Source organism: Aquarana catesbeiana, linkage group LG06 (genome assembly GCF_042186555.1).
Source record: "Aquarana catesbeiana isolate 2022-GZ linkage group LG06, ASM4218655v1, whole genome shotgun sequence".
Taxonomy (NCBI): domain Eukaryota; kingdom Metazoa; phylum Chordata; class Amphibia; order Anura; family Ranidae; genus Aquarana; species Aquarana catesbeiana.
In genome coordinates, this window is record NC_133329.1 from 308,911,353 (window position 1) to 308,924,366 (window position 13,014).

The following is a 13,014-nucleotide window of genomic DNA, read 5'->3' on the forward strand; positions in this document are numbered from 1 at the left end:
TGCACTGCCTTAAGAAAATCACAAGTTTCACCCGATACATTTAACTTTCAATAAAAAATATTCAAGCCACTCTAATACTGCAGCTGTCAAAGTTGTATATTTTAGAAGTTGTTGACAAATCAGGATTTGACTACAAAACCATTTATCAGGTGCTGCTTTTTTTCCCCTCCCTATAAGCACTTCTAAATAGAGATGCCCTGTAATCAAGCACAGGGTTTATTGTAGCTTACAACAATCAATTGCAATCTAAACATTTACTGGAAACAAGTCTAAGACATGGACCTTTAGACCAGGGATCTTCAAACTAAGGCCCTCCAGCTGTTGCAAAACTACAGATCCCATGAGGCCTTGTAAAACTCTGACATTCAAGGACATGACTAGGCATGATGGGAATTGTAGCTGTTGAACAACTGGATGGCCATAGTTTGGAGACCTTTGTAAGACATTTGTAAGCTGCTTATGCTACAGCTATTTAACCCGCAAATTTAACTATTTTTTTTAGCTATTTAACCATGCAAACTTGCAGCTGCCACAATACTACTTAGTGAGACAGGTATCAGATTTGTTTTCTGAATCTCCAGATATATAAAAGAATCCTGTATGTTATGGATTGTCTATACCCAAGGACCCAAATTACTGCAGCTCACCGGTCCTTTGATATAGTGGCTGCACATTTTTTTTTTTCAGGCTTTTTTACTTTATTTTTACCTGGTGATCCTGCCAGTAGCACACATCCTGTCCTAGGATGACCACATTTGCTCATTGTACTACATCCGACTAAGCGACCATCTGACCATGAATAAACTTCTAGATCCCCTCCAGTCCGGTTTTCGCCCTCAACACTCCACGGAAACTGCTCTCCTTAAACTCTCAAATGACCTACTAATGGCTAAAGCCAATGGACACTATTCTGTACTACTCCTCCTGGATCTCTCTGCTGCCTTTGACACAGTGGACCACCCCCTCCTCCTCAAAAAACTCCACTCCTTTGGTCTCTGTGACTGTACTCTTCGCTGGTTCTCATCCTACTTATCACATCGCTCCTTCAGTGTCACTTACAACTCTACTTCCTCCTCTCCTCTTCCTTTTTCCGTTGGGGTCCCCCAAGGTTCTGTTCTTGGACCTCTCCTTTTCTCAATCTACACCACCTCCTTGGGTCAGTTGATTGCCTCCCATGGCTTTCAATATCATCTCTACGCTGATGACACCCAAATCTATCTCTCCACCCCCCAGCTCTCTCCATCTGTCTCCTCACGCATTACCAACTTACTAGCAGACATATCAGCCTGGATGTCACATCACTTCCTCAAACTCAACCTATCCAAAACCGAGCTCATGATATTTCCTCCCTCAGGTGCCACTTCCCCTGCTTTCCCTGTCAATATCAACGGCTCAACTATCAACCCATCTCCCCACGCCAGGGTCCTAGGTGTAATCCTGGACTCTGAACTAACGTTTCGACCCCACATTCTATCACTATTCAAAGCTTGCCGCCTCAATCTCCGCAACATCTCCAAGATACGCCCCTTCCTAACCAATGTCACCACAAAGCTTCTAATCCACTCCCTGGTCATCTCCCGCCTCGACTACTGCAACTCCCTCCTCATTGGTTTACCTCTAAATAGGCTATCCCCACTTCAGTCCATCATGAACGCTGCTGCCAGGCTCATCCACCACACATACCGCTCAGCGTCTGCTACACCCCTCTGCCAATCCCTCCATTGGCTGCCACTCAATCACCGAATTAAATTCAAGATACTAACTATAACTTACAAAGCCATCCACAACCTGGCCCCCAGCTACATCTCTAACCTAGTCACAAAATACCAACCTAATCGTTCTCTTCGCTCCTCCCAAGACCTCCTGCTCTCAAACTCCCTTGTCACCTCATCCCATGCTTGCCTTCAGGACTTCTCCAGAGCCTCCCCCATCCTCTGGAATGCTCTACCCCAATCCGTCCGATTTTCTCCTACTTTATCCACTTTCAGACGATCCCTGAAAACTCATCTCTTCAGAGAAGCCTATCTGGCCCCCACCTAACAACTGTACATTTATCTTCTCAATCAGCACATCACCCACAGTTATTACCTCTTGTATCTTTTGACCTTCCCTCTTAGATTGTAAGCTCTAAGGAGCAGGGCCCTCTGATTCCTACTGTATCAAAGTGTATTGTATTTGTACTGTCTACCCTCAAGTTGTAAAGTGCTACATAAACTGTATATAAATCCTGTATAATAATAATAATAATTGTACTAGATTTATAGAGCAGCGTTGTCATCTAGGAAAGGAGGGGTGTTAGGACTACAGCGCAGCGCCGTCATTTCCAAATCATATAAGAGGTGTTGTTCTGTAGTTGACAGAAGTAAACCAACTGCTTCCAATAGTATATATTACAGATTAAAAGGAAGCAAACTAGATTAGTTTTATATACACTGTAATTAATAATACAGGATTTTACCCAACTTTAGCTCTATTTTGCATATGGCTAAAAAAGATCCATGTCCATTAGTTTCAATATTTCACAAATCCAGCTGGTCTAGCAGCTAAACCAAATCGCAGGACAAATTACCAATTTTGGAGAAATCCTACCAGACGCTACAAGGACAGTCAAAACAGTTCGCTGAATACACCAATCCCATATTTCATCTCTTGAACTGAGATACCAAATCATTTTCTGACTTCAGCTATTATTTTTAGTGTTTATTTCAGAACCCTAAACTCCAGTGTATGGCTTTCAACTAAATTTAAAGTATACAAAAAAGAAGGAAGTATAAATACTTAAAAATATTAATATTCACCTCCCTCTGTAATCTTCGTTTTTCAGCTTTTAATTCATCTTCTATTTTTTCAGCATTTTCTGCAGATGTTTTGAATCTGGACAACTGACTCTCTAGCCGAATAATCTGACAAATAAATTGGTAGAAGCTGAGAACTGGCATTACCTTACCTCTGATTCATAAATGAGAGCATTTCAAAAGTAACAAAATGAACTCCATAAATACAAAACGTAAACCAAAGAGCACAGAGACCTTCTACTATTGAAAACTTGTTAAAGTGGAGTTTGTCATTTTTGTGTTTATTAAAAGTCACAAAAAAGTGTAGCTGCTGACTTTTAATAAACACACATTCACCTGTACCAGGATACAGCAACGTGGCTGCCCGAACTTCCATTCTCTCCATCTTGCCAACATTACAACATTACAACTGTGGGCACCTGGCGGTGACAGCTTGCAGTTTCACAGCCGGGAGCGAGTCACGTTGCGCTTCCTGAATGGCAATCTTCTGGGACCTGTGACGTGTCCCAAAAGATAGGGGGCAGAAAAGAACTTGTCAAAACTAGGTACCCGCTTCCCACAAAGGCGGCATAAGATGGGGGGAGGGGTGCTTAAAGCGGAACTTCCCCTTTTGGGTGGAGCTTCGCTTTAAAGTCTTCTGGTGATACCAACAATCTATCATGGTCCCTGTTCATGTACAATAGATAATAGGTCTTTGATAGGATAGAACCAGCACAGGATTCAAGGGAGAGTTTTAAAGAAGGAGGTTGCAAGGGAGTGCAATTTAGGCACAATATTCTCTGTAAGATTTGTTTTTGTGGGTTTTTTTTCCCCTTAACAAACACAGAATATTCAAGACATTTTAGAGTCATTAAAAAAACTTTTTCTATAAAAAGAGTTCAAATAGTGGCTATCTGAATTTTTTTAAAAGACCCTGGATGTTCTACTATGAAGAAACTATTTCTCTTGACCTATATCCGCTCTGCAGTATTTTTTTTCCAATATTAAAAAAAAAACAAAAAAAAAAAACAACTTACATTCTGTTCTAAGGCAGTTATTTCTTGTGTGGATTTGGCGATTTTAAATTTGAGGTCACTGATTTGTCTGTTAGCATCTCCTTGAAAAAAAAGAAAATAAAAATATCATAAAGCAATAGCAAGTTCAGTTCAAGTTCAGTTCATGACATCACACAGAAAATCTTTAGAATGAAGAAAGAACACTCAAGGCCCAACAACCTTCTAACGACTATGATGATATATTGTACAAACTATTACACTATCAATGTAGGTAGAAATAACTATCCAGCATTTTAGATAATGGATTTGTGACTCTTAGCATACAGAGTGGTGTTAAAAGAAAGCGATAAAGGGGGTTTCCAACAAGAGACACATTTTTATATATAGGCAGGCTTAATATTGATCCAACAGTAAGAGTCAGACCCTTTACAAAACGTGTTAGAATTCTTTTAAAAAAGGAACTTTATGAAGTTCTCAGGTCCTCTTAGAAAAACTGTAAGGTGAGAGATGTTCTTAAAAGTCACAAGTCAGAAATAAAAACCTGACAGATGTGCAAACCTTCCCCAATCAAAACCTCCAAAAAAGAAAGGAACTTTTGTCTGAAGTTCTTAAAGCTGACACTCTGGGTCAACCATGCCACTGAGCCAATGTAACCATATAAAAACACCTAAAAGTTTTATTCAGACACTATTTAGAACACTGAGTCTAGTTCTGGAGACCCTGAAAAATAAATTGACAGCAAAATACGCTTCCTGCAGTAGCGTACAGTATAGGACACTGCCTTTTGTAAATACAGTAGTTAGGGCTGTTACATGCAGCTAATTAAGGTGACTGGACACTAGCAAAAATAGGGGCTGCAGGGACATCACCCTATAAAGCCCCGTCCACTCCCAGCTAGCTTCATTTTTGTGGCAAGCATTAGGGAGATCATAAGAACAGAGGGTGACAGTCCTGTGCCCTGTACTGTACTCCAAGAAACAGATCTGACTGGCAAAAAAAAAAAAAAAAAAATTGGTATTTTGATTTACCTGTAAATTCCTCATCATGGAGTACAGTACATGACTGGTATGCATAGACCATGGGTTCTACGCTGCTCTCTTCAGGTGGACACTGGCAAAAATGTTTGCTAGGGCCACCCCTTGGGTGCACACATATAGGCTTCAGTTTTATTTTACCAAGCAATAAGGAGTGACGAAGGCACAGAGGGGAGGGGCCTGTGTCTTCTACTGTACTCCAAAAGAGAAATTTACAGGCAAGTCAAAATTCCTGTTATCTTAATTGTACAGTACAGGGGATATGACAGTACAGTACAGGGTATTCACAGACCATGGGACATTCCCACGTAATGAAAGTGTGGGGTGGGCTTAGCATCCTAGAAATTCCAACAGGTTCACAAGAAAGAAAAATGGTTAAAGAAATCAAACAAAATACTCAGACAACAGCCTGAAACACCTTGCGGTCGAAACTTGCATCAGCTGAGACCTGAACGTTCTGCTTAGTAGAACTTGCAAAACCTGTGAACAGAGGACTAGGTGGAAGCCTTGCCAATCTGGGATACAGATGATTCAAGCCAAATAGCCCTGGAGACACCAACAACCATGGTACAAATGGGAAAGAAAGGAACCTTTTCTTTAAGAATGTAAGAAAAGGAAATGAGTTGTCCCATCATCCACTTGGTAATGGTGGAGCAGGAAGCAGGGTGTGCTCTATGAGGACCTCCAGGTTGAACAAAAATTGACTATCTTGTGAAAAAAAGACCACGACTGCCAAGTAGACTGACAGCCCTAACCACATCAAAACAATTCTTTGTTTTGGCGCAACACAGAAGGGACGGAGGACAATATAATCATTGAGGTGAAGGAAGAGACCACCTTAGGTAAGAAGAAAGTGGTTTTGAGACCAAAACCTGTGTCTTTTTCCAAAATAAAAAACGGCTCTTTACAAGACAGAGCTGCTAATGTCAGAACACACCAGACATGATGGTAACCAACAAAGCCAACTTAAAAGGTGAGTTCTTCCAAAAGTAGAATGGAACTTGGTTCAAAAGGGGGTTCTCTGAGGAGCAGAGAGCAGCAGTCTGAGATTCCAAAGTGACACAGGAGGTCGAACTGAGGAAATTATATGAGCAACTCCCTGTAGAAAAGTCCTGAAAAAGGACTGCAAGGCAAGAGGTTTCCGGGAGAAGATGGCAGAAACCTGTCCCTTGAGGGTACTCAGGGCTAGGTGCTGGTCGAGACCAGATTGAAAAAAAAAAAAAAAAGAAAAAAGGACAAAATACGAATAATAAAGTATTCGCAGGGTTACGCCACCTGTCCTCACACCATGCAAACAAGTCCTTCCATGTGCAATGTTAAAGCTTGTATTAGTTGGATTTACTTGTTCTGAGTAAGGTGGGAATAACCAAATCAGAGATACTCCTGTCCTTTAGGACTTGAGTTTTAACAGCCATGCTGTTAAACCCAGTGACTGAGAAGCAGGATGGAGCAGGGGGCATTTAGGCTAGGTGATCTGGTTTGTTTGAAAGGAGGCCAGAGCTTGTTCTACAAAAGTCTGGGTATGTCTGTGTACAATGTTCTTCTTAGCCAATTTGGTGCAATGAGAATCATTGTGATCCTTTCCTCCTCCATCTTGTGCATCAGTAGAAGGAGGATCTTCAATAACCAAAAAAATGATTTATAAAAGGGCATTAACACCCTAAATGTACCCAGGTGCAAGAAAATGGGGGCACTAGTGCAACTGCCAAAAACAACAAGCAGTATGGAATTATAACTGGCAAAAAAAATAAAAAAAAGGGAGTATTTTAGTCCTGGAGTAAAGTCCATTTAAATACACTGTGGCATGAGGTTCACTTTAGGCCAGCGTCAACAGTCTCTCTACAATGCAGGATCTGGGGAGGCTCCCACCAACAAACTATGTAAAAACAAAAAGGAAAGAGAAAAGTGCCACTACCCAAGCGTAGCATTTATTAAAACATATTAATGAAATGAAAAATAATAAGTATGCACTCACATTTATAAGATTAAAAAGCGTATTGATAAGTCTCCAGCAGGTGGCAACCTTCCAGGTGGTCAACGGTGAGCAAGCCCCTCTGGGTGGATGTGATGGAAGGTGCTTGGAACCTGGAAGTTAACCTGGGAAACACCAGGAAGAGTCAGCAGAAGCAGCAGCAGACTATGTATAAATTACAAGGATAAAAACCACTGTGGATAGAAAGCGTTGCCAAGAGATGAGTATGATAATGGTTATAAGCTTCAGGGCATGGCCCCTTTGTCAAACCACTCATATCGAAGGGTTACCCCATATGGTCACTATAAGATCTTCAAACATAGGATCTTTAAACATTTGACTATCCTATTAATATTATTGTTAAGAAAAAGGCTGGATCTACCACAGGAAGTGCCCACTGCGGAAGGAGGTTTTCCTTAATGGGATATTGTTGGAAAAAATGGGGGGGGGGGGGGGGGGGTTGGATCCTTCTCCTGGTGCAGCCAGTTGCCATAGAGGACCTAAAAATGTGTAGGTAGGTGTTGGTATAAAACGTCTAAAAAGATGTAGGTAGATGTTGGTGTAGGGCAGTGATGGCGAACCTTGTCACCCCAGATGTTTTGGAACTACATTTCCCATGATGCTCATGCACTCTGCAGTGTAGTTAAGCATCATGGGAAATGTAGTTCCAAAACATCTGGGGTGCCAAGGTTCGCCATCACTGGTGTAGGGAATTTAAGGGACCCCGATACTAGACATTTCAGAGCAAGCAAACTCAGGCTGCTGCAACGTTGAACAACAGCTTACAGCTTTATTTAAGGTAACATTAAATTTTAATTAATCTAGATATGTTTTGGAGAGATTTCATTGGAAAGTGCATCATCCTGATCAAATGCCTCATAGGGTGATTTGGCGAAAGCACCTGAAGACTGCTGTAATCCAGAATTAGCAAAAGTAAACCACTATTTGTGTGCCTGCAGGGATGAGAACCAAGAGACGTTGCTTGACCAGTGTCCTGAATCCAAAGTGAAAGAGGCAAAGTGTGAAAGCGCAGTATCTTTACTCAAAGCGAGGTGGCCCACGTGTGGTACAGCTCTGGAGAGGAGAGGGCAAAGGACACTACAGCACCACCACCAGGTGCCTTCCGCCGGTGCAGTGAAAAAAAAGGAACCAAAAGCTATTAAACCTTAGCCATCCTGGAATGTCTGACTGCACCACCAGAAAGGTGGACAGTGGTCTCAGTACACCCCTGAAAAGGGAAAAAAATGGACACCCTGGGAGAATATTTATCAAACTCCATAACAGGTACAGGTATTTAACTCTATACTGGTTTCCCCCTCCATGGTAGGCATATCTGCACAGAGGTCTTTAGAGTCATGGTCTGCCTGGTGTGGTTCCTTGTCTGTAGACAACCCTGCAGCTAGCTCCACATACGGCACTACATGCCATCCACAGCAGGATCCACTGTAAAGCAACACTGCAAGCCAGACCCACATCTTCCATCAGGCGGCGTCCAGGTACAGTCCCCCAAGGCTCTGCTGAAGATTCTACCGATCTCCAATCAAAAGAAATCATCATGGAAAAAACATCCAGAGTGTCAGAGAGACAAAAACCTCAATGTAAGGAGGTAACCACCTCTCTTTATAAAGAATAGGTCCATCATCTAAGGACACTAGGAAAAACTTAGGGTATGTGGGAGGGGTTCTATAGGGGGATATCCTTGCAGCCTCATTTTGCCAGTGTCCGATCACCTGAAGGTAGTCGCATATAACCAAATTGTAATGATGAAAGTGTATGTTACCCCAACATTTTACAGTATATTTCAGATGTGTCCACTACCATGTACGTGTGTTAAAGAGTATCCTGTTCTCTTCGCATTGCTTCCTTTGTGTGAAATACCTGGTGATCTGCCAGCCCCCTGCTTTCCTACTTGAAACTGACCACACTAGGCAATACTCTCAATACTTTTTCAATTGTAATTGAGTGTGCCTTTAAAGTCCACCATAGGGGATTTTTCTTTTGACACTAGGCATGGAGGCACATTCCATTAATTGCAGTATGTATATATATATATATATATATATATATATATATATATATATATATATATATGTAATTATATGTAGTTTAGTTTAAGGTCCCTTCCCAACATTCTTGATCTTGGCTTTTATTGAAAATACTCTCCCTGAACCTATTAAACACCCCTAATGTATTTTATAGGTTAAAATAATGCCCCTCCTTTTTTTATTTTCTTCATTTGTTGAGGTTGTGCATGTTGTTTTTTTTTTTTTTTCTTCTAAGACCTTGTACCATTTTGTTGCATATCTCTGGACTTCTCATTTTCTTTTCCTGATTGTACAATACAGGTCTTAGGGCTCTTTAAAGTATATATGAATTGTTTCCAAATATTAGTGTGTGTGTGTATATATCTATATATATATATATCTAGATAGATATATATATATAGATATAGATATATATATATATATATATATATATCTATATAGATATATATATATATATATATATATATATATATATATATATAGAGAGAGAGAGATATATATATATATATATATAGATATATATATCTAGATATATATATCTAGATATATATATATCTAGATATATATATCTAGATATATATATATATATCTAGATATATATATATCTAGATATATATATCTATATATCTAGATATATATATCTAGATATATATATATATATATATATATATCTCTCTCTCTCTCTATATATATATATATATCTATATATATATATATATATATATCTCTCTCTCTCTCTCTATATATATATATATATATATAAGAGAGAGAGATATATATATATATATATAGATATATATATCTAGATATATAGATATCTAGATATCTATATATCTAGATATATATATCTATATATATATAGATATATATATCTAGATATATATATATCTAGATATATATATCTATATATATATATCTATATATATATATAGATATATATATCTCTCTCTCTATATATATATATATATATATATATATATATATATATATATCTATATAGATATATATATATATATATATATATCTATATCTATATATATATATCTATCTAGATATATATATATATAGATATATACACACACACACTAATATTTGGAAACAATTCATATATACTTTAAAGAGCCCTAAGACCTGTATTGTACAATCAGGAAAAGAAAATGAGAAGTCCAGAGATATGCAACAAAATGGTACAAGGTCTTAGAAGAAAAAAAAAAAAAAACAACATGCACAACCTCAACAAATGAAGAAAATAAAAAAAGGAGGGGCATTATTTTAACCTATAAAATACATTAGGGGTGTTTAATAGGTTCAGGGAGAGTATTTTCAATAAAAGCCAAGATCAAGAATGTTGGGAAGGGACCTTAAACTAAACTACAGGAGGAAAGTTTCAAGAGCAACAAAATCATTTTACAGAAAGAGTAATAGCTGCTTGGAGAATACATCCAGCAGAGGTAGTAAGTCAACAAACATTATGTAAATTTAAAAATGCTTATGAAAAACATAGGTATATCCTCAAAAAAAAAAAAAAAAAAGTAAACTGGATCCTTAGTGTCCAACCTTACGGCCCCTGTTGTCCGGCCCTTGGACCCCAGTAAGCAGTAGCAGGACTGGAAACTTTTATTTGTAATGCAATAATCGCTACTAGCCTTACGTAACATGCCCCTAGTCTCTCTATGTCTTCTGTAGCATGTATCCAACCACACTTGTAGCAGTCACAAATCATAATTTCCTCTAGAAAGCCTGACAGTCTTCTCTAACAATACACATTAAATATTATGAGCAGTGCTTTAATAAATTCAAGGGCTGCATCCAGGGTCCCCCATGGCTAGTAAGTTGGGAACCACTGGACTAGATGGACCTTTTTTTTTTTTTTTTGCCATCAGTTTATGAGTTTCAGATAGCAACTAAATCAAGCCACTGACATTTACGCTAGGTTCACACCACTGCAGCTGCAACTTGATATGACTTTCAGTGCGATTTTGTAGTGCGCCATTGGTGCGAGCCACACACTCATTCCTCCCCACTTTCTTGGCCTGCAAGACTGCTTGCTCGTATAAGAGTCTGGTATGAATTTTGGGTGGACCTCACACCATCTTTTAAATTATTTTGGCACGAGGTTCCCCTTAAAATCCATACCATATCAGAATGGCCTGGTATGGATTGTGGGGGGACCCCCAAGCTTTATTTTTATGGGCTCCTTTGTTTACATTCAGTTGCTAAAATGTTAGTGGGTGCCGGCTCCTAACAAGCAACACAAAACGCTGGCAAAAATGCATGTACATGCCTTTTGGTGTGCTAGGTTTATGGGGCCAAAATCATGCAGCAACCACATTTAGGTACAGAAGTTAAGTCTTATTGTAAGTTACGTTTAATAAAAATCAACACATTTCAGGGACTTAAGGGGTCCTTCCTCATCAAGGCTTACAAATGTTAGAATAAAATGGATGCTGGACTTGAGTGAAGCAATCCTAAATAGAAGAATCTGCTCCAGATGCCAGTTTTAGGAGTCTTGGCTGTTAAAACTGATGTCTGGTGCATAAGAAAAATAACTATACAAAAACAAACAAGTAGAAGGATGTGTTCTAGATGCTGGATATAGCAGCCTAGGCTTCTAAAACTGGTGTCTGGAGCAGACTCTTTTGCATGATTACTTACGAACATCTTATGGGATCACTCCATACTTTACAATTCCTGCATCTCTTTTGAAGCGCTGATGAAGAGGGGCCATTTTAGCTGCTGAAATGGCCTTTCACAAATGTAACTTCCACTGTATTATAACTTCTGGACTTAAAGTGGATGTAAACCCGAATTTTTTTTTTTTTTTTATGTCATAATATAGAGTATAAGATTTCCTATCATTTGAGGCCAGCCTTGCCACAAAGAGTTAATCCATCTTTGAGCAATCCTCTTTTATTGTTCAGTGAGATAAATCTTGACAAACAGAGAAAAACTTTGTCAAATCCTCCCCCTTGCTGTGAGTGACAGGTGATTTACATATTTCGTGCTCTAGCCTAAGACATGCATTATTTTTCAATTGCCTCCCACTCCTTTCTTCTGCTGCTCTGCCATGATTGGCTGTTCCACACCTCAGCATGATTTGGCATGCTGAAGTCATGTGGTTACTTTCCTGTCTTTTCACTGGATGTTAGAGATCATAGCAGAAGTTCAGTGTAAGAAATACACAGGAGAAATGCATATTGACAAGGGGAGTGTAGAGGTGGGCGGGGAGTCTACTGACATTACGACTCCACCCACCGAGCTCCAGACAACAGACCCACCCACAGAATATGCAGTTTTTAGGGTCTCATAACAGACAGAGGGGAGACATTTGACAGGTAAAGATACATGCAGGAGGCATGTATATCCTTATAAATAACCCCTTATAGATAACCATACACCAGTTTACACAAAACAAGCCCCATCCTACCAGCCATCACTCCTTGGAAAGCTGCCTAAAATGAAAATATACATTTCAACCTTGGCTCTAGCCAATGCTAAAAGAGTTGTTGGAAACAGTTCAGTGCCCCACACCTCCTCTTAAGGCCCCTTTCACACTGGGGTGGTTTGCAGGCGCTATTGCGCTAAAAATAGCGCCTGCAAACCAACCTGAAAGTGCCACTGCTTTGTCTCCAATGTGAAAGCCCCAAGGGCTTTCACATTGGAGCGGTGTGCTGGCAGGACGGTAAAAAAAGTCCTGCTAGCAGCCTCTTTGGAGCGGTGTGTATACCGCTCCTGCCCATTGAAATCAATGGGACACCGCAGCAATACCGCCGGCAAAGTGGCTCTGCAGAGGCGCTTTGCGGTGGTTTTTAACCCTTTCTCGGGCACTAGCGGGGGGTAAAACCACCCCGCTAGTGGCCGAATATCGACAGTAAAGCGGTGTTTTACTGCCAGCGGCGTTTTACTGCTGACGCCACCCCTGCCCCACTGTAAAAGGGGCCTAACTGAATTTAAAACTGACAGATGTTCAATGCCTTTCCTATTCTGTCTTAAACTAGAGAAGAAAAAAAAAATGGGATTTTTGTACTTACCGTAAAATCCCTTTCTCTGAAGTTCATTGACGGACACAGCACTTTAATCTTGACCTTAGGGTTATATTGCCACCTTTAGGATAGGACTAGGCAGAACACAACAAAAAAACAAGCACAGTACTGCCCCAAGGGGTGGTCCTAC

The 13,014-nt window shown here is 39.7% G+C and overlaps 1 protein-coding gene across 1 annotated transcript in view; it reads right to left on the minus strand.

The window, feature by feature from the left end:
• Positions 1–2,798: 2,798 nt before the first annotated feature.
• LOC141146871 (leucine-rich repeat flightless-interacting protein 2-like) overlaps positions 2,799–13,014 on the minus strand; it is a gene marked incomplete at its 3' end in the record, with an annotated part of 33,954 nt that continues 23,738 nt past the window's right edge. The window contains 2 exon segments of the mRNA XM_073633632.1: positions 2,799–2,903; positions 3,812–3,891. Of these exon segments, the coding sequence (XP_073489733.1) occupies positions 2,799–2,903; positions 3,812–3,891 (185 nt within the window).